The 21,777-nt window shown below is 44.9% G+C and overlaps 1 protein-coding gene across 1 annotated transcript in view; it reads left to right on the plus strand.

Moving 5' to 3' along the window:
- LOC126101510 (NACHT and WD repeat domain-containing protein 2-like) overlaps nt 1-21,777 on the plus strand; it is a 1,881,963-nt gene that overhangs the window by 1,732,448 nt on the left and 127,738 nt on the right. Inside the window, exon 7 of the mRNA XM_049912154.1 lies at nt 12,039-12,161. Coding sequence (XP_049768111.1) covers nt 12,039-12,161 — 123 coding nt within the window. The remainder of the gene's footprint in view (nt 1-12,038; nt 12,162-21,777) is intronic.

The raw sequence follows: 21,777 nt of genomic DNA on the forward strand, positions 1-21,777 counted from the left end.
CGGGCTGCTACATTTGTTACTGGTAGGTTCGAACAACACTCAAATGGGAATCCTTGGACGGAAGGTGACGTTCTTTTCGAGAAAAGCTGTTGAGAATATATAGCGAATGCCGAACGATTCTACTACCGGCTACATACATTGTTCGTAATTACCACGAAGTTAAGATACGAGAAATTAGGGCTCATACGGAGGCATGCTAACAGTCGTTTTTCCCTTGCTCTGTTAGCCAGTGGAGCAGGAAAAGATGTGACCAGAAGTGGTACAGGGTACCCTCCGCACCGTACAGTGGGTTCCGGAGTATCTGTGTAGATTGCTATGTTTATGATTGCAGCAGTATGAATTTCACATTAGCGGTTTATTTTGGAATAATTGCAAATGCTCTTTTGAAAACTGGAATCGGTGATTCATTTCCATCCAACGCTATGCTCCAAACAAACATTTCTTTCCCAACAAAATTAATAACAACTGTATCATATGGAGTAAACATTTAACCTTTGGGGATAGCCGAGAGCGACACAGCACCCACTTGCGTGGCAAGGGAGTGCGAGCAGCTGCTGCAAGATCTGATCCGTCCTCTCAAAGCAATGACGAGGGCTGGTAAGCTGACCAGCCTGTGTATGTGGTTACTGGGCGCTTTCCACGACTTACTAGAATGGCGCCCACACCCCACCGGAGATGCACCCAACGCAAAGAGTTAGAAAATAAATTACACTTGAACATCAGATCTACAGTGGACGCAGACAGAAGGAGTACGCAGATTTTTGCCTGGTCGACGTCAGAAAGGGCATGGGGCTACCAACTGTCACCAAAAGTGCCAAATTCTACACTCCTGGAAATGGAAAAAAGAACACACTGACACCGGTGTGTCAGACCCACCATACTTGCTCCGGACACTGCGAGAGGGCTGTACAAGCAATGATCACACGCACGGCACAGCGGACACACCAGGAACCGCGGTGTTGGCCGTCGAATGGCGCTAGCTGCGCAGCATTTGTGCACCGCCGCCGTCAGTGTCAGCCAGTTTGCCGTGGCATACGGAGCTCCATCGCAGTCTTTAACACTGGTAGCATGCCGCGACAGCGTGGACGTGAACCGTATGTACACATACTACCCCTTAGCACATACTACCCCTTAGCACGATGAATCCACGAATGCCTCCACTCGTCCGCTTATGATGGAGCCAACGTGATGTTCATGTGGGTTCCCTGGTCACGTCAGAGTGACGGAGAATGAAGCAGCCGATGCTGCTTCCAAGGCTGCAGTCCGACCTCCTACACCTTTTAGCTATTCTGTCCCTTCAGATGATCTGTGTGTTGCCCTACGTAGGAACATTGTGCAACTCTAGCATGAAAACTGGTCTTCTCTATATCGAGACAAATTACGTGACATTAACTACCTCCCAATAGTTTGGACAACTTCCTGTCACCTGTGTCGTCGCGAGGAGATACTATTGTTAGGCTGCGTATTGGGCACTCTCGTTTCGGTCACCGTCATTTGTTAAGTACTTTCTGGAACGTTTTCTGAGGCAATGCCGATTTTATAACCGTTAACGTTTTAACCTATGTTTTCCATCTAAATTAGCAGGTATTTTAGCGGATACAGCACGATCTGTAGATAGTTTTTTATTTTTATTCACAGTAGTTACATGACGAAGGAAATTAAATTTTCAACCGTGTGAGCTACCTCCTCAAAGGGGAACTGATCGTTTGTAGCTATCCGTGTACTCTATTCGATTAGGCTCTGAAAATTATCGACTTCAAATTCGTTTATTAATTGATCATTTTAATTTCTGACACGGCCACTTACGACTTCAGCTGTCTTCCGCCATAAAGCAACAATAACAACAAAAACAAAAACAGCAACATGAGCCTGCTGTGCCGGCCGCGGTGGTCTAGCGGTTCTGGCGCTGCAGTCCGGAACCGCGGGACTGCTACGGTCGCAGGTTCGAATCCTGCCTCGGGCATGGGTGTCTGTGATGTCCTTAGGTTAGTTAGGTTTAAGTAGTTTTAAGTTCTAGGGGACTTATGACCTAAGATGTTGAGTCCCATAGTGCTCAGAGCCATTTTCAAGCCTGCTGTCTGCAGCCCTTCTCAATCTGGAACTGTGCCTTGCTTGACGTTCGAGGACGTTTATTGGGCCTCTTTGCTTACTGACGACACGTAACTGCGTTGCTTTTTAGCTCCAATTTGCAATCAGTGGGCGTGAAAAAAGAAGTTTCTCAATGTGAACAACCTATTAAAGGAGTGACGAAACCGACTTGCGGTGTACGTCTCTACCTAAGTTACAAGGCTGACTGCTGTTATTCATACTCAGATGATTTTTCTTTCTTCTCTGGCAACCTTCCATCATTCCGTCATTTCACCCGTTCAACAATTCTAAACGATTTGAACTCGAAAAAAGGCAACATGAGTAGAAGGAGATTCAAGCTGCGTAAATACACTGATGAGCCATAACAGTATCACCACTCCCCACCGCGAGGTTTTATGCTGAGGGCACATGATGCAATAATAGCAGTATGTGAGCGGAGAAGAGACGAATGGGGAATTGTAGCGACGATAAGTGGCGCAAATTGGGAAATCCGCTAACTTAAGTGACTTGGACAAAAGTTAGATTATTGTGGCCCAGTGCCTGGGAGCGAGCATGCCGAAAACGGTGAAGCTGTCGTGACCATCTCTGGAATGTGGTTAAGGAATGTTGAAATCACGAGTAAGCGGCAGGAAGCTGGACGTCGATATCTCACCAGAGAACGTAGGGATCGGAGGCTTGCCCGCTCTCTAAAGCAGGATAGGCGGCGCTCTCTGGCAGATCTGAGTACAGTGCTAGCGAAGGCACGAGTGTTCTGGAGCACACAGTTCAGCGCAGTGTTTTACATGGTGTTTCGCAGCAGAGGAGCCCGACGTGTTTCCGTGTTGACCCAATTACATCGTCAATTACGATTACAGTGGGCATGGGATCATCGAAGTTGGACAGCAGAACAATGGAATCGTGTCGCCTGGTCTGATGAATCCCCTTTATTTTAAACCGGGTCGACGGTCGTGGGCAGATAAGCTGTCATCCAAGCGAACAGCTTTTCGAAACATGCGGCGCGCCACAGACGCAGGCCGATGGGAACAGTGTTATGTTATGCGGGACATTCACGTGCGCTTCCAGGGGACCTGTCGTACTAACCGAAGGCTAGTGACAGGTGTGCGCTACGTGAACCTTATTAGGGACCACTTGTAACCCCCATATGCCTGATGTGTTCAGTGACAGTGATGGCATTTTCCAGCAGGATAACTGTCTCTGTTACAAGGCCAGAATCGTGCTGCAGTGGTTTGAGGTGCATCAAATTCGGCCTTTCTGAACCCGATGAAACACAGTCGGGACGCCTTTCTGAACCCGATGAAACACAGTCGGGACGCTACTGGGCGCCAGATCCGCGCCCATAAACCAACCACCTGTAAATTACTCGCCCCCCCCCCCCACCCCTCCCCACGGGCTCAGGTCTCGTTTGTTTGGTAGGAGCTTGGAGATCCCAGGTTCCTGAACTGGGGAATGGTAAGCGCCGCCAGTCCTCTTTTATCATAAGCTGCGAGCATGCTTCAGCGATCACAGTGCGGCGTGACCGTGGAATGTTGTGTACTTTGCAGAACGGGGACCTTGGCTTCACCATCTGGACCACAAGAAAGCTACAAACCTCTATAAAAAAAAGAGAATCTCATCCTCAAAGTGTGCTGTGTGCTCAGCAGGTGAATAAATGTTGAGTTTAAGTAGTCTCTATTGGGCAACCTCTGAGGCTCCTGCCACCCTCGCCGGCCGCTGTGGCCGAGAGGTTCTAGGCGCTTCAGTCCGGAACCGCGAGCCTGCTACGGTCGCAGGTTCGAATCCTGCCTCAGGCATGGATGTGTGTCATGTGCTTCGGTTGCTTAGGTTTAATTAGTTCTAAGTCTAGGGGACTGATGACCGCGGATGTTAAGTCCCATAGTGCTTACAGCCATTCCTGCCACCATAAAATTGTATAAGGCTTGCTCAGGCATGCTCTGCCTAGCGTCTCCTGGGATCCTCATGGAACGATTTCGTCAAACTACTACTCCTGATGGGACGGGCGTATGGTCAGGTAGTACCGACAACCACACATCAAAGATAGCTCGGTTGGTCAGATCTCCCAAAACGAAGTCTCGGACTCATAGTACAAGTAACAGAGCATGTGTGCCATAACACCTTCATTGTAATAAAGAGAACATTGCAACCTTTGTGAAGGTGTCCCCTTCTATATTAACAAGAAATTGGAGGATATTACTGGCTCCCTAAAATGTTTCAAATGACTTCGTAATGGAACACTTGTAACTGAAACTGCTAATTACCTAAGCTTCTTGGATGTAAAGTCTTAGGCGAAAACCCAGTCGAGGCTGAGTTGCGTAACACCCTTAACTTTTTTAAAGGCATTGTTACCTCCTCTGATATAATGGAGAGCGACCCTGCAGAGTTATGTGACGAGTAGAAGGATATCGGCGTAAGGGAAATGCAGAACTATATGAGCAGATTCAATAGCACATTGGAAAAATCTGCTACATTTATTCCAACGTATAGCGCTCCAGAATTACCTGAACACGTTCTTGCAAGCTATATCCGTCTTACAGATCGTCCATTGGTTCCTAACGCAATGCGATGCTTCAGATGTCAAAGATCTGGCCATACCAATATGTCATGTAATGGGAGGGCTACGAATAGAAATTGTGAAGGCTCAGTTCACGAATCAGGCAATTCTTGCACACTTCCTCCGAAATATACACACATAAAAAAATACTTTGAATCACCTCGGTTCCGAGAGATCCGAAGCCTGTACAGAAAATTGGAATAGAGATCAACATAAACTTCGTTTCCGCCCTTTTTATTGCTCATGAAAGCCACACACAGAGCGAGACCTACAGAGGTAGTGGTCCAGATTGCTGTATACACCAGTACTTCTAATACCCAGTAGCACGTCCTCCTGCATTGATGCATGCCTATATTCATCGTGGCATACTATCCACAAGTTCATGAAGGCAGTGATGGTCCAGATTGTCCCACTCATCAACGGCGATTCGCCGTAGATGCCTCAGAGTGTTTGGTGGGTCACGTTGTCAATAAACAGCCTCTTTCAATCTATGCCAGACAAAAATGGTTCAAATGGCTCTGAGCACTATGGGACTCAACTGCTGTGGTCATAAGTCCCCTAGAACTTAGAACTACTTAAACCTAACTAACCTAAGGACAGCACACAACACCCAGCCATCACGAGGCAGAGAAAATCCCTGACCCCGCCGGGAATCGAACCCGGGAACCCGGGCGTGGGAAGCGAGAACACTACCGCACCTATGCCAGACATGTTCGTTAGAGTTCGTGTCTGGACAATATGCTGGCCACTCAAGTCGAGCGATGTCGTTATCGCCGGCCGGTGTCGCCGTGCGGTTCTAGGCTCTTCAATCTGGAACCACGTGACCGCTACGGTCGCAGGTTCGAATCCTGCATGGGGCATGGATGTGTATGATGTCCTTAGGTTAGTTAGGTTTAAGTAGTTCTAATTTCTAGGGGACTGATGACCACAGATGTTAAGTCTGATAGTGCTCAGAGCTATTTGAACCATTTTTTTAATGTCGTTATCCAAAAGGAAGTAATTCACAAGATGTGCTCGATGGGAGCGCGAATTGCTGTTCATGAATTCTAATGCCTCGCGACTATGCTGCCGATACGGTTGCACTATTGGTCGGAGGATGGCATTCACGTATCTTACAGCTGTAACGGAGCCTTCCATGATCACCAGCGGCGTACGTCGGACCCACATAATGCTACCCCAAAACAGCATGGAATCTCCACCTTGATGCACTTGCTGGTCATTGTGTCTAAGGTGTTCAGCTTGACCGGGTTGCCTGCAAACATGTCTCGTTGAAGGGATATGCGACAGTCATCGGTAAAGAGAACGTGATGCCAATCCTGAGCGGTCCATTTGGCATGTTTATGGGCCCTTCTGTACCGCGCTGCATGGTGGCTGCACGAAAAGCATTATTCAACATGGTGGCGTTGCTGGCAGGGTTCCTCCGAGCCATAATCCGTAGGTAGCTGTCATCCACTGCAGTAGTAGCCCTTGGGCGGCCTGAACGAGGTGGTTCAAAAATGGTTCAAATGGCTCTGAGCACTATGGGACTTAAGATATGTGGTCATCAGTCCCCTAGAACTTAGAACTACTTAAACCTAACTAACCTAAGGACATCACACACATCCATGCACGAGGTAGGATTAGAACCTGCGACCGTAGCGGTCACGCGGTTCCAGACTGTAGTGCCTATAACCGCATGGCCACACCGGCCGGCCCTGTGCGAGGCGTGTCATCGACAGTTCCTGTTTCTCTGTATCTCCTCCGTGTTTGAACAGCATCGCTTGGTTCACTCTTAAACGCCTGAACACTTCCTCGTTGAGAACCCTTCCTGGCACAAAGTGACAATGTGGACGCGATCGAAACGCGATATTGCTTTCTAGGCATGGTTGAACTACAGACAACACGAGCCGTGTACTTCCTTCCTGATGGAACTACGGGAACTGATCGGTTGTCGGACCCCTCCATCTCACAGGCGCTTGTCATGCATGGTTGTTTACATCTTTGGGCGGGTTTAGTGACATGTCTGAACAGTCAAAGTGGCTGTGTCTGTGATACAATATCCACACTCAGTGTCTACCTTCAGGAGTTCTGGAAACTGGGTTGATGCAAAACTTTTTTTTATGTGTGTATAAACTGTTCTGAGGATCACCCAATATGGAGCAGACAGTGTGAGAGTCACATAACCTATGGTGAACCTAAAAATAGCTTTCAAAGCTATGCAACGTCCAGTTTTTGCTACTTGTTTTGCATCGGCCCTCAAGAAGCCACTCACCAAGTGTGATGCCTGCACACGAACTAAAATCACTGATTCAAATACGACCACATGCACTTATTGGTGTACCTCTGGAGAAAACTACACTCGATCCAGATATCATTCAGAAGCTGTCGGCGATGGGCTTACATCATAAGCCACATACCGTTGCACGCTGTCAGAAGCAAATCAAGGGGCCCCCTCAACCCAAGCAAGCAACTCCTCAGATAAGTAAGGGAAAACGTCCTTCAAAAAGTAGCTCAAAGAAGTAAGTGGTAGTTAAACCTTCGAATCGGCGACCTCTCTCCCTCTCAGGTGGGAGATTATCCATCGCTAATCAGTGGCCCCCTGGGTTGCATTACAATTTAAATGGATACCGATCACATTTGACAGAATTACACCTCACGGTGCAGGAGAAACCATTCTGCATCTCCTTGCAAGAAACTCATTTTAAAGTCACCGTCACACCTGCATTAAGTTGTTACCACCACTACAGCAAGGAGGATATCCCGGCGACAGGGCTGAAGGTGGAGTGGCTGTTTTCATTGATGACAGATGTCACTCCTCTCATGTCCCTCTTAAAATTGCCTTACAAGTAGTTGCCGTGAAAGTACTAGCACCATTTAAGGTTTCAGTGAGTTCTTTATATCTTCCACCTCATGATCCTTTGGATGCAGACTAACTAATAGAACTCCTGCAGACACTTCCTCACCCAATCCTCCAAGTGAGGGACTTCAGTGCACACGGTGTTCTGTGAGGCTGTGCTATCACTTGCTCCAGGAGTTGAATTACCGAGCGGTTCGTCCCTTGTGAGAATATCAGCCTTTTGAACTCGAGTCATATGACACACTTTTTCACAGCTCCAGGATCTTTTCCAGCCATTAACCTTTGTTTTTGTATCCCAGTAATAACAGATTCGGTTCGGTGGGCGGTGGCTATAGATTCAGATTCTAATGACCACATCCCAGTGTGAATCCGTCTGCCGAGTCGGACGATGACCGACAGGACACCACGAAGATGGAAAATTCAAAGGCAAATTGGTTGCTGTACAGTCATCAGGCTACTTTTAAAAAAATCGGATTGTGCACAGGAGACGGTGGCCCATATCATTTAGAGATCCAGTGGGCTGCGAGTCCATCCCCCTGCCCAGCAACCACCTCAGACGACGACCTGTACCTTGGTGGAATGACGACTGTCGATTGTCAATTAGCGCCAGACGAACAGCTCTATGGAACTTCAAACACCGTCCAACTACCGAAAACCTTCCTGCCTTCAGATCTGCGAGAGCACATGCGACATGAGTGTTAAAAGAACGGTAGAGGGCTCCCTGTAAGGAATTCATAAGTTCCATTAACCTATCCACTTCCACTGTACATGTTTGGAAATCAATAAGGCGGATTTCAGGCAAGGGCGGTACACATCCCTTTACATACTTGTCGAGAGATGGGGTCTTCGTGGACATGCCTAAAGACATGGCTCAGGTTTTAGCTGAATACTTTTTTACGGTCAATGCGTCATCCAGACGAGCTCCTGTATTTCAGGTGTCCCTTAGGACTGCAGAAATAGGGAAGCTCCATTTCTTCTCGCATAATGAATGAGTCTACAACCTTCCACTCTCCACATGGGAACTGGAATCAGTTCTGTCCACAGCCAGACACACTGTTCCAGGACCTGATGAGGTTCATTATACTTTGCTCCGTCATCTGCACCGTAAAGCGAAAGGACAGCTCCTCTCTTGTTTCAGTCAGATCTGGTTTGATGGACAGTACCCCATGATTTGGGAGGAAGTAGTATTAATTCCATTCTGGAAACCAGGCATGGACCACAGCACCCCAAACAGCTACCGGAGTGTAGCCTTCACCAGTAGTAGGGGTAAGACTCTTGAACGTTTGGTCAACTGCCACCTGATCTGGCTGCTCGAATCCCGAGGTCACCTGAGCTGCTTCCAGCGCGGTTTCAGTCGCTTCAGTTCCAACCTTGACAACATAATTGTACTGGAGACAGCGATACAGGAGTCTTTACGCAGAGACCATATTGGTTTTTATGTTTTTCGACTTCAAAAAAGCATATCACACTACTTGGAGGTACAAAATCCTCCATCAACTTCATGAATGGGGACTATGTGGACGTCAGCCGTTTCTCATAGCATCCGTCCGCGAGGACCGGTGCTTTTGATGTCGCATGGTGAAGCCTTGTCTATGTTCAAGAGAATGGGGTCCCACAAGGCAGTGTACTCAGCACCACATTGTTTGCGGCTATTATCAATAGAATTTCCACTGCAGACAGTTGCCCTGTCAAATGCTCTTTGTGGATAACTTTGCAGTCTTGTACTCTTCCTCCAATCTTACAAAGGTGACAAGGCAATTACAGATGATCATCAAGAGACTGGAACCCTGGGCCAAGACAACTGATTTTCAGTTCCTACCAGAGAAGACTACATGTGTCAATTTTAACTGTCCTCATCAAAGTTTCAACCAACAAGATTTTATGTACAGAAAAATGTGCGCTTTTGGGTTTATTATTTGAGCCTAAATTAACTTGCCTCCCACGTTTGGAAGACCTAAAAAGAAAGGGCTTCCAGTCATTGAATATTTTGCTTTTTCTTGGCGGAAAATCGTGGGGAGCTGACAGTTCCATCTCCTGCAGTGCTATAGGACATTTGTTCGATCTCGTTTATACTGTGGCAGTGTGGTCTGTGGTTCGGCCCATTTTTCCTACCTCAAGATGTTAACGCTGTCCACCATGAGGGCATTCAGATATTGAGTGAAGACTTTCGGGTGAGGCCAGTTCACAGTCTGTGTGCAGAGGCTGGTGAACCACCGCTCTGGATTCGACGACATATCCTTTTGGCTTGACAGTCATTTAGAACCTCAGCATCACTTCACTCACTGGCATTTAATGCAGTGGTCCAACCAAACACTGAACGGCTGTTCAGGAATCAGCCATTCGGGATACATGCTGCTGACTGACTCAAAGACTTGGATCTACCAGACCAGCGAATACACAGCCAGGTATGGAATGCGTTGCCGCCTTGGCGTCTTCAGATGGGAAACCCATCAACTACACGTCGAAACCGTGGCTCATACCGGGTGATGAAAAAATCAATATAAATTTGAAAACTTAATAAAACCACGGAATAATGTAGATGGAGAGGTAAAAATTGACACGGATGGTTGGAATGACATGGGGTTTTATTGTAACAAAAAAACGTATTGCTAGACGCTTGAAAGATCTCTTGCGCGTCGTTTGGTGATGATCGTGTGCTCAGCCGCCACTTTCGTCATGATTGGCCTCCCAGGTCCCCACACCGCAATCCGTGCGATTATTGGCTTTGGCGTTACCTGAATTCGCAAGTGTATCGTGATCGACCGACATTTCTAGGGATGTTGAAAGACAACATCCGACGCCAATGCCTCACCATAACTCCGGACATGCTTTACAGTGCTGTTCACAACATTATTCCTCGACTACAGCTATTGTTGAGGAATGATGGTGGACATATTGAGCATTTCTGTAAAGAACATCATCTTTGCTTTGTCTTACTTTGTTGTGCTAATTATTGCTATTCTGATTAGATGAAGCGCCATCTGTCGGACATTTTGTAATTTTTTTTTAATTTTTTCGGTTCTAATAAAGCCCCATGTCATTCCAAGCATGTGTGTCAATTTGTACCTCTCTGCCTACATTATTCCGTGATTTATTCAGTTTTCAAATTTATACTGACTTTTTCATCACCCGGTATGAGCCACGGTTTCGACGTGTAGTTGATGGGTTTCCCATCTGAAGGCAAGGAAAGCGTTTCTGAAGAAGAGAAATTTGTTAACATCGAGTATAGATTTAAATGTCAGGAAGTCATTTCTGAAAGTATTTGTATGGAGTGTAGCCACGTATGGAAGTGAAACATGGACGGTAAATAGTTTGGACAAGAAGAGAATAGAAGCTTTCGAAATGTGGTGCTACAGAAGAATGCTGAAGATTAGATGGGTAGATCACATAACTAATGAGGAAGTACTGAATAGGATTGGGGAGAAGAGAAGTTTGTGGCACAACTTGACCAGAAGAAGGGATCGGTTGGTAGGACATGTTCTGAGGCATCAAGGGATCACCAATTTAGTATTGGAGGGCAGAGTGGAGGGTAAAAATCGTAGGGGGAGACCAAGAGATGAATACAGTAAGCAGATTCAGAAGGATGTAGGTTGCAGTAGGTACTGGGAGATGAAGAAGCTTGCACAGGATAGAGTAGCATGGAGAGCTGCATCAAACCAGTCTCAGGACTGAAGACCACAACAACAACAACAACCGACTTTTTGATCACCCTGTAGAATCAGTGCGGAATTGCGTTCCAGAAGTAGACCAACACGATTTGAAGTAAGTGGTCTTAGCGTTTTGCTCATCGGCATTACTGCCTGTTGTAAATCGTAGAAGGTGAGTCAGTATCTTACATATATGTTAATTTTGTGTCTCACTGTAGTAAAAGTGGAAAGCTGCAGTTGTGAAACGTTATATACTCATGTTTGCTAAGTGTTTGTCTCTCTTGTGTATTAGAAGTGCATATTAATAGTATAAAAGGATCCACAGTTTGTCTATTGCTCGGTAACAAGTAACGGAAAGACCACTAATTATAAAAACCATAATTTCTTTAAAGCCTGAAAGTAATAGTGTGTTTCGGTGTCTCTTATAAATTTGCAAATAGTTTCTGCTGCTCTAACTGTTAGTGTCAATCTTATCGTAAACATATGTATGTGTCAGAGTTCATTGCACTCGCGTGTGGCCATGTCTAGGTTGTGTTTGTCCTTTTTAGTTACTTATACCTACTTCCTTAAACGAGAACGTTAATCTTCCTCTTGCCTAATTAGGCTGGCGACCATTTTCCTTATTCTTTAAACAGTATAGCTAGGCAAAAATATTGTTTGTTACTGTTCAAATATTTACGTAATTCTGACTTTCATTTCCGATAAGCTATTCCCGTTAGGTACAACACGGTCAACCTAGCAAAATTCCTCTCAGAGGGTAACACTGTTCTGTTGCTTTATACCATTACTACTCTAACATAATAATTCTGTTTGCAAAGTGCCTCCAGTTTCGAGGTTATGGTATAGCAGTAGCAGACAGGAGTGTTATAAGCCTACATTTGTGGACGTTGTTCTGACTGTGACTCGCGCCTGTCGGCAGGTGGAGCTGGTGGACATGCACTACGGCACGGCCAGCGACCCCGCGCTGGACGCGCCGCTGTTCGAGGACCACCTGCACGAGATCCGCCACTGCCACGCCGTCTCGCGCGGCTGCTTCTTCCTGGTGAGTGCCGCACACGCAGCTGGCTGGCTGTCCGTCCCATGGAGGTAAGAATAAGGGGAGATGGCGCTACGTATCCCAGCCGTACTACGTTTTGAAGCCACGGGGGCGTGGCTCGGTGCCATGACAGTCAGACCAAAACATTGCCAGTGTGCTATAGCGCTGCGTGTATTACAGTCGCTAATTGCACCATATACGTATGTAACGTCATCAGATTGGTTGTTTCAAAGTTTTTGTTTACAATAAAATCTCGTAAAGGCGAAATTCCGCATTTCTTCTGATTAAAAATAGTTTTTAATGTAATATTACGAAGAGCTAGCCTACAATGTAAACGATACAATTTTGTTAATTCAGTAATAAACGTGTATCACAAACTAAATAATAGAAACTGAAAACTAAGTTAGCTATACCCTCCCTCCAAAGCCCCATAAATACATCTTGTTTGTAATACGTACTGGGACATTTCAGTTACGTTACACTACTGGGAAACACTGTTCATTACCACCAATATTTACTGAAATACGGTACATAGAATGGCAAATCTACACAGTGTCCTGTTTAGGCCTATACTTTACGCCAGTTAATGTAATATTAGGTTTTAATTTGGTACATGATGAAGACAAAGTGAGTTACTCAACACTTCGATTATCGACGATACGTACGTATTATACTGATACGTGAACTTGAAAACTAAGAATTTAATTCTTTGAATTAACACACCTTTTGCGAATGTTTTGGGTGTGTAGGGAAAACTGATGGTACAGCATTTTCTCGGAACCTTACTGTTGAAAGGGAGGTTCGGTCTATGTCCTCTTCTCGGAAATGCTGAGAACATATAGTGCTCCATTTAGACGCACGCCAATTCTTCCTCCTCACGGCATTCTCCCACAGAGCTTTCCGACTTTCATTTTTAGGAAATCTAAAATCATACAGGAGAAAAACACGCTATAGTACAAGTACCGATGTAGCACACGTTCATTCACAATGAAGTTGTAAAATCACACTTAACGAGACAACTTACATATGAAATGTTATTCCCTTCGATTTCGCATCACAATCAGAACGATTCGTACATCCGAACACCACACATGTCACCATAATAGCGCAAAATCCTTCCAAAAGCGAGCGACAAGCCTATGCACACAAGCTTACAGCAGCAATGTTTTGGTCGGATTGAGATGGCTACCCTCGGCTTCACATAGCTTCACAGCTGTGACGTCACGGCGTCTCCCTCTATTCTTACTTCCATGGTCCGCCCCGCCACAGCTGCCAGCCGCGGCGCATCTCGAAGCGAGCCGACACCGCGCAAAACGGCCTCGCGCAGCAGCTGCGCAGTGCCAGTCTCGCTCATCGTTGTCGCTGTCTACACCGCGACACGTCTTGTGCGAGGCTGTTTAGCTGCGATGCAGACGCCAGTGGGTTTATGTCCACGCATCAGAGACGCTCGCCTTTCTCGTTTTGCGCAGCGTAAATGACATTTCGGGAGATGCCTGAAAGGAAATGACGTGATCTTCCTGCAGCTAGTTATAACTTTGAAGTCAAAAATGAAAACTCATATTGTGCTCTTCGACATCTTAAACTGTTTGTGACATGACGGTACTGTGCCTCGCATTGTTTCACATAACAGGGAGGTTCCCGGACTGCTAGGTACTGCTGTAGCATTACATCAGAAAGTTCGTCCTATGAGGGAATTTACGCATGTGAACGTGTTTGTCTCTGAGCGTTTGTGAAATTCCAGCAAGGCAAATATGTCACTTAGCTGTGAGCTTTCATTCCAACTACAAAGAGCATTGTCTCCAAATTTTTTTATGTGAAAACTCTTAAAAATTTAAATTAAATAAAATTTTAAAAAAATATTAGAAAGTTTAATGAAGTGGAAGGCAGTACGAAACATTAGTCTCCCTACAAAGTTGTTACGTGTCAAGGAAAGTTCCTGTCATAATAAGAACAGACAAAAATAGAAATATATTCTTCTCATGCATGAAAGGTGTGTTTATATTCTCTCACTTTCAGAGTAGTAAGCTGCAGTCATACTTATATTCGAAAGTATTTCTTCATCATTAAGTTGCTGCTTATGTCACTGAATTAGTGAGATTCGGCTGCTTTTACACGTATTTCATGATCATTCATGTGTATATATTATACACCATCATTCTTCCTTTTTCAGCCTTCTGCTACTAGTGGGCAGCAAATTATAACACGTAATATGGATGTGTGTAAAGTAACTATGACGGTGAGCGAGAAACAGTTTCGAAATCGAAGAATACGTCCACACATGGAGCGTCGTCTCCTTCAACAAAACAACAGTCTCTCTGGTATAATAGGTCACTTAACATTTCTTTTTCTTCAGGATATTTCCTGTTTTGGTTAGGCAATCTAGCAACAAATCTGCTTTTGGCAATCGTTTCACGCCCTATAGGTGCTAATACCAGTCAATTAACTTGAACTTTTTATTTCTTTCAGCTACACTGTCAATAAGAGTCGGCTAGTAATCACTAAAATGGTTCAAATGGCTCTGAGAACTATAGGACTTAACCTCTGAGGTCATCAGTCCCCTAGAACTTAGAACTACTTAGACCTAACTGACCTAAGGACATCACATACACCCATGCCCGAGGCAGGATTCGAACCTGCGACCGTAGCGGTCGCACGGTTCCAGACTGTAGCGCCTAGAACCCCTCGGTCACCCCGGCCGGCGCCAGTAATCACTGTTTGCAGCTAATGTTTTGACTGTGTTACGTTCTTATTCAACATTGGAGGAGGACATTGTAAGTAACAGCAAATGGTAGAAGATGCAATGAGAAGAAGGATTATTTGTGGTAGGTATACTTCACTGAAGAAGGTAGTGTTGGTGCCGTCTGTAAACTAGAACTATCTACTGCTAACGGCGTGCGCCCCGGTACTAATCGTCACTCAGCTCCTGTAATTCCAAATGTTGCGCTGTTGCTCCAGTACAGGCACCGCACAGCTCAGCAGAATTCATACAGTGCAGTGATTTCTAGTTACTTTATGTCGTCGTAGGATACAACATCTCACTTAACAAAATATTTCACGGTTAGTAGGGAAAACCAAAAGTCGCTATGAGAGTGGAAGGATAACTTGCTGCACCCAAGGCCGAAGTGTCAAATAACTACACTGCTCGTGGTCACCTAAGACACAGTGTTTGCACTAACAAGCTAAGCTACTGCCTATACTGTGCGTAAGTATTCCAATCAACCTCACCTCAAGCATATGTAGGTTTCTCTAAATTCATGCAATAGTGTAAATCGACCCGTCTCGTAATCCCTTTAATAATAGGCAAAAGCTGGATAAGTTTTCTGATTTGCGAAAAAAATAACAAGAAAAAAAAGAAAAGAAAAATCGTTAACACAGTCTCAACTGGCAAATAATTTCGCAAATGATACACCCAAGTCGTTCAGTTGTTTAACTTCCTGAGTTGGTTTAATACGGATCAAATGGCTGTAAGCACTATGGGACTTAACATCTGAAGTCATCAGTCCCCTATAACTTAGAACTACTTAAATCTAACTAACCTAAGGACATCACACACATCCATGCCCGAGGCAGGATTCGAACCTGCGACCATAGCAGCAGCGAGGTTCCGGACTGAAGCGCCTAGAACTGCTCGTCTACAGCGGCCGGGTAGTTGGTTTCACTTCTCTGTACGTAGGTGAGCGAACATAAGCATATGCTATATTGAATGCATAATTATTTACTTCGTAACGTTCTCTTAAGTAAAACTTAATTCCTTACATACGAATATATCATTCTCATAAATTGGGGATAATGCTGATACATGGTCAAAAAAACGCTCTGGTAGGCGGTTTGCGGTTTTAAATCACCTCAGGGTATGACCATGCGGTGCATCTGACCTACGGTTGTCGCACGGTGGCGCTGGCAGTAGTCTACATACAAAGAGGTGTATTGGTGCATGTGAGAGTATGGTGCGGCCAGTAAGTGTGCAGACGTTTTCAGACGTGCTAATGCTGACTGTGTGTGTTGAAAATGGCTCAAATAACACATATTGATGACGTTGTGAGGGGTATAACACTAGGGAGACTGGAGGCTGCTCAAACACAGCAGGTCGTAGCACGGGCCCTCCGTGTGCCACAAAGTGTGATCTCAAGATTATAGCAACGATTCCAGCAGACAGGAAACGGGTCCAAGCGCTACAGTACGGAATGTGCACATTGTACATCACCACAAGAAGACCGATATCTCACCATCAGTGCCCGCAGATGGCCACGGAGTACTGCAGGTAGCCTCGCTCGGGACCTCACCGCAGCCACTGGAACAGTTGTCTCCAGACTCACAGTCTACAGACGACTGAACAGACATGGAGACCTGCAAGGTGTATCCCACTGACCCCTGGTCACAGGAGAGCCCGTAAAGCCTGGTGTCAAGAACACAGTACAAGGTCATTGGAACAGTGGTCTCAGGTTATGTTCACGGACGAGTCCAGGTATAGTCTGAACAGTGATTCTCGCAGGGTTTTCATCTGGCGTGAAGCAGAAACCAGATACCAACCCCTTAGTGTCTTTGAAAGGGACCTGTGTGGAGGTCGGGGTTTGATGGTGTGGGGTGGGATTATGATTGGTGCACGTACACCCCTGCATGTCTTTGACAGAGGAACTGTAATGGTTCAGGTGTATCGGGACGTCATTTTGCACCAGTATATCCGCTTTTCAGGGGTGCGGTGGGTCCCACCTTCCTCCTGATGGATGATAACGCACGGTCCCACCGAGCTGCCATGACGGAGGAGTACCTTGAAACAGAAGATATCATGCAAATGAAGTGGCCTGCCTGTTCTACAGACCTAAACCCCCATCGAGCACGTCTCGGATGCTCTCGGTCGACGTATCGCTGCACGTCTTTAAACCCCCAGGACACTTCAGGAGCTCCGACAGGCACTGGTGCAAGAATGGGAGGCTATACCCCAGCAGCCGCTAGACCACCTGATCCAGAGTATGCCACCCGTTGTGGGGCCTGTGTACGTGCATGGTGATCATATCCCATATTGTTGTCGGGGCACATGCGCAGGGAACAGTGGCGTTTTGTAGCACATGTCTTTCGGGACGGTTTTCTCAATTTATCACCAATACCATGGATTTACAGATCTGTGTCGTGTGTATTCCCTATGTGTCTATGCTATTAGCGCCAGTTTTGCGTAGTGCCAAGTTGTGTGGCACCACATTCTGCAATTATCCTTAATTTATGAGCATGAGTGTAGTTCCTTCTTGTAAAAGAAAACTTCTGACATACTCGAAATAACTCTTAATAAAGTACCTTTCGAAATAAAATAGTTGGCCGTTATGGCCGAGCGGTTCTAGGCGCTTCAGTCCGGAACCATGCGGCTGCTACGGTCCCAGGTACGAATCCTGCCTCGGGCATGGATGTGTGTGATGTCCTTAGGTTAGTTAGGTTTACTTAGTTCTAAGCCTAACGGACTGATGACCTCAGATGTTGATGTTAAGTCCCATAGTGCTTAAAACCATTTGAACCACTTTCGAAATAAAATGTTGTCTCTATGTCAGTCAAAAATAATTCCGTCAAAGAATCAGTACAGTCTAAGACACTCCGGCTCTTTTTTGTTGCATTCTGCGATTGCATCTCTACATATACATCTACATCCATACTCCGCAAGCCACCACACGGTGTGTGGTGGAGGGTACCTTGTGTAGTTCTATCGGTTCTCCCTTCTATTCCAGTCTCGTATTGTTCGTGGAGAGAATGATTGTCGGTATGCCTCTGTGTGGGCTCTAATCTCTCTGATTTTATCCTCATGGTCTCTTAACGAGATATACGTAGGAGGGAGCAATATACTGCTTGACTCTTCGGTGAAGGTATGTTCTCGAAACTTCAACAAAAGCCCGTACCGAGCTACTGAGCGTCTCTCCTGCAGAGTCTTCCACTGGAGTTTATCTATCATCTCCGTAACGTTTTCGCGATTACTAAATGATCCTGTAACGAAGCGCGATGCTCTCCGTTGGATCTTCTCTATCTCTTCTATCAACCCTATCTGGTACGGATCCCACACTGCTGAGCAGTATTCAAGCAGTGGGCGAGCAAGCGTACTGTAACCTACTTCCTTTGTTTTCGAATTGCACTTCCTTAGGAGTCTTGAAATGAATCCAGCGCGCCATGCGGGCACGGCATTAACACTTTTGAGTTCGGCTTGATCTTGTGAAAGCTAAAGCGAATCGTAACTGTTTATATTCGTATACAGAATGGTTTTTACAAATGGGAACATCTCTAGCGTAATAAATTTCAGCAACAATAAGAAGAACACACCACAATTGTTTTTCCTTAGGCTTCCTAACAACGCTAGGAGGTGTGACCCGCTACGTTACACAACAATTTATTTTTGATTTTGTTGTAACCTTCAGATATTTACTGGAGTAAGTCGTAATCTGTAAGAACATCGTGTTTTTTTAAGAATAAAGAAACTGATAGTAAACACCAGAAGACCTGACCTTTTCCAGAAAGATATCGTATATTCAGAAACGTGAAGTTTTCTTCACTACAATCAAATCAGTGAATGTGGAACATGGGAAACCAGTATGGAATGCAATACCTACATTTTTTTAACGTAGCAGATAAGTTACCACATCTGTAGCTGAAGAAAAAGCCACACACACGTGATAATAAAAGAACGAAAGCAATAAAACTGTTTCTCAACACAGAAGAAACCAGTTCCACAAATGTTGCAGCATCCGAGCAACAAAGGGAAAAACTCTTGAACACATCCGTTTTTGAAGGAGAAGAAACTACATTTACAACAATATTTATTTATGTATTAGAAAGTTTAATGAAGTGGAAGACAGTACGAAACATTAGTCTCCCTACAAAGTTGTTACGTGTCAAGGAAAGTTCCTGTCATAATGAGAACAGACAAAAATAGAAATATATTCTTCTCATGCATGAAATGTGTGTTTATATTCTCTCACTTTGAGTGTAGTAAGCTGCAATCATTCTTATATTCGAAAGTATTTCTTCATCATTAAGTTGCTGCTTATGTCACTGAATTAGTGAGATTCGGCTGCTTTTACACGTATTTCATGATCATTCATGTGTCTTTATAATTTCAAATACTTGGAAAGCAAAAATGTAGTACTTATTTCGCTAATTAACTAGAAAAAAATTAAAAACTAACTTTAATTTTATGGCTTCTTTGTAACTGCTTGGGGCGCTAGTATCGCACCAGCTGTCAGACGGTAACGATGTTCACATCTGTGAGTGTCGCGACTGTATATGTTAGACTGTGGTATCAGTTAATCAGTCTGCTTAAAATAGTCAATCGCTATCTTTAGATCGTTGCTTGCGATTTGAAGTTTCTAATTGTCACAATATTAATATACCAGCGTTGATAGATATTGTAACAATTCAAAGAGTTATCTCAGAACACTCTCACTAATTCTCAAGTAAAAACACAGTAATATTATGTAAACATATTGAATACCGTAAGTTAATTATCAAATGAAATCATTACCTTTGTCTTCCAATGATAAACTCTCTCTTCATATCTTCGTACTATTCTATTACTTCGCACCAAACTGAATAATACCAATCACTATCACATAATACTATACAATTATAAGGCAGATTTCATTATGTTTCGGCTAGCGTAGCAGCTCTTTTATTCAATAAATTCAAACTACTTCAGTTTCGTAGAATTTAATACACGGTAAGAGCAAAATAAAAAAAGAAAAAAAATCCGAAATGCCACCGCCACCTTGGACCCTAAACCTACATTGTCCGTCGCTGGTAGCTGAGTGGTCAGAGCGACGGAGTGTCATACCTGACGGCCCGGGTTCGATTCTCGGCTGGGACGGAGATTTTCTCCGCTCAGAGAACAGGTGTTCTGTTGCCCTCATCATCATCATTTCATCTCCATCGACACGCAAGTCGCCGATGTGGCGTCAGCTCGAAAGACTTGCACCAGGCGAACGGTCTACCCGACGGGAGGACCTAGCCACGCGGCATTTCCATTACATTACACTAACATCCTTTCAGAAATTACAAAGCTCGATGCATCAATAACCACACAATCCAGTAACAAACTTGCAACCACCCATTTACTCTGGGAGTGCGAAACTACAAAATAACAATTTATCACAGAAAATCGGACGATTTAGATACCATAAAGTATCACTCCAATGGCAAAAACTAACTTTTGTACTTGTTATTCTAAAAATATAGCCCATCGTCACAACAAAAATTAGTATACCCTCCCACAAACACAAAATTTCACAAATCGCCCTTGCCACAGTTCAGATGTTTCGTAAGAGCGAAACACTGTTTTTGGAACCTCTCCAAATAGAAATTAATCATATGTCTTCCCGTGATACCATTCGAAGTCACTAAAATCTGTGGTAGTCATCTACATCTTGACTCACCACACTGCAGCTCCAAATTTCTGCTAAACTACCGCCTATGATTAGCGATACACGCAGTTCTCCAACGAAACTACGCTAAGCTCTCGTGCAGCCATAGCGAACAACTCCCTAGCCTCCATACGAAATAGGGAACCATCAAAATTGACAAACGGACAGCGCAGCTTCGGCTTTTGACATCCATTATTTACTAGAATCAGCCATCGATGATCTCGTGTAGTGACCAGCTGCTCTGCAGTGTCGTATCATCTCTGGAGTCCGCGCTGTCACGTATCTGATCTCTCATGCGTCTTGCGTTCTCACCGTGGAGTAGATACAATGATGGTGGATCCAGAACAAGTTCACATACATACAATTAATAACTTACATGTAGGATTACAATCATACCGCAGCGGCATTGTCCACGCTAGTGACGACGAATCTCATGGACGTGCTTGGCGCAGCACGAACTGGAATGTAGGAGACTGGTTGGTTGCAAGAGCGGAATGGGGGCTGGTAAGGTAGCGGTAGTAGCGTAGTGCCGCGCGGGATTAGCCGAGCGGTTTAAGGCGCTGTAGTCATGGGCTGTGCAGCTGGTCCCGGCGGAGGTTCGAGTCCTCCCTCGGGCATGGGTGTGTGTGTTTGTCTTTAGGATAATTTAGGTTAAGTAGTGTGTAAGCTTAGGGACTGATGACCTTAGCTGTTAAGTCCCATAAGATTTCACACACAGTTGCAGTAGCGTAGTGGTACGTGTATGCTCATCTTAAGAGTGTGGGCCATGGCCTTGGTTCGAAGTTCCAGCAGCCGTTGGTATATTCTTTGTCTTGCTATTTTCCTTTCTCCAGTGGCACTCCCAGGCTGTGAGTTTAGCTTAAGAAACTCGTCAAGTGCAAGTAGTATTCGTATCTGAACGCTCTGTACAAACTAAATTATGTACATAGATAGTTTATCCATCCCGGCAATCGAGAATCTCGATGATTTAGGTCTTTCCTTTTCAGAAAGATGTAGGTTTGAATCTTTTGCGCAATTTCGCATTTGCTGTTACAATTTGCCAATTATTTTATTAATTCTGTGGTTATATTAAATGCTATGCTAATTACCATCATCAATTACCCTTTTCCTTTACTTTTACAGTAGAACCTCGCTTCTACCCAAATTTCATGAGTCTAGGTCAACAGGAGGTATCCTATAGGTCTTGATGATTGAGTTTGAGAGTATCTAAATACGTGACATAGAGCTTTTTGTTA

Source organism: Schistocerca cancellata, chromosome 9, assembly GCF_023864275.1.
Source record: "Schistocerca cancellata isolate TAMUIC-IGC-003103 chromosome 9, iqSchCanc2.1, whole genome shotgun sequence".
Classification (NCBI taxonomy): domain Eukaryota; kingdom Metazoa; phylum Arthropoda; class Insecta; order Orthoptera; family Acrididae; genus Schistocerca; species Schistocerca cancellata.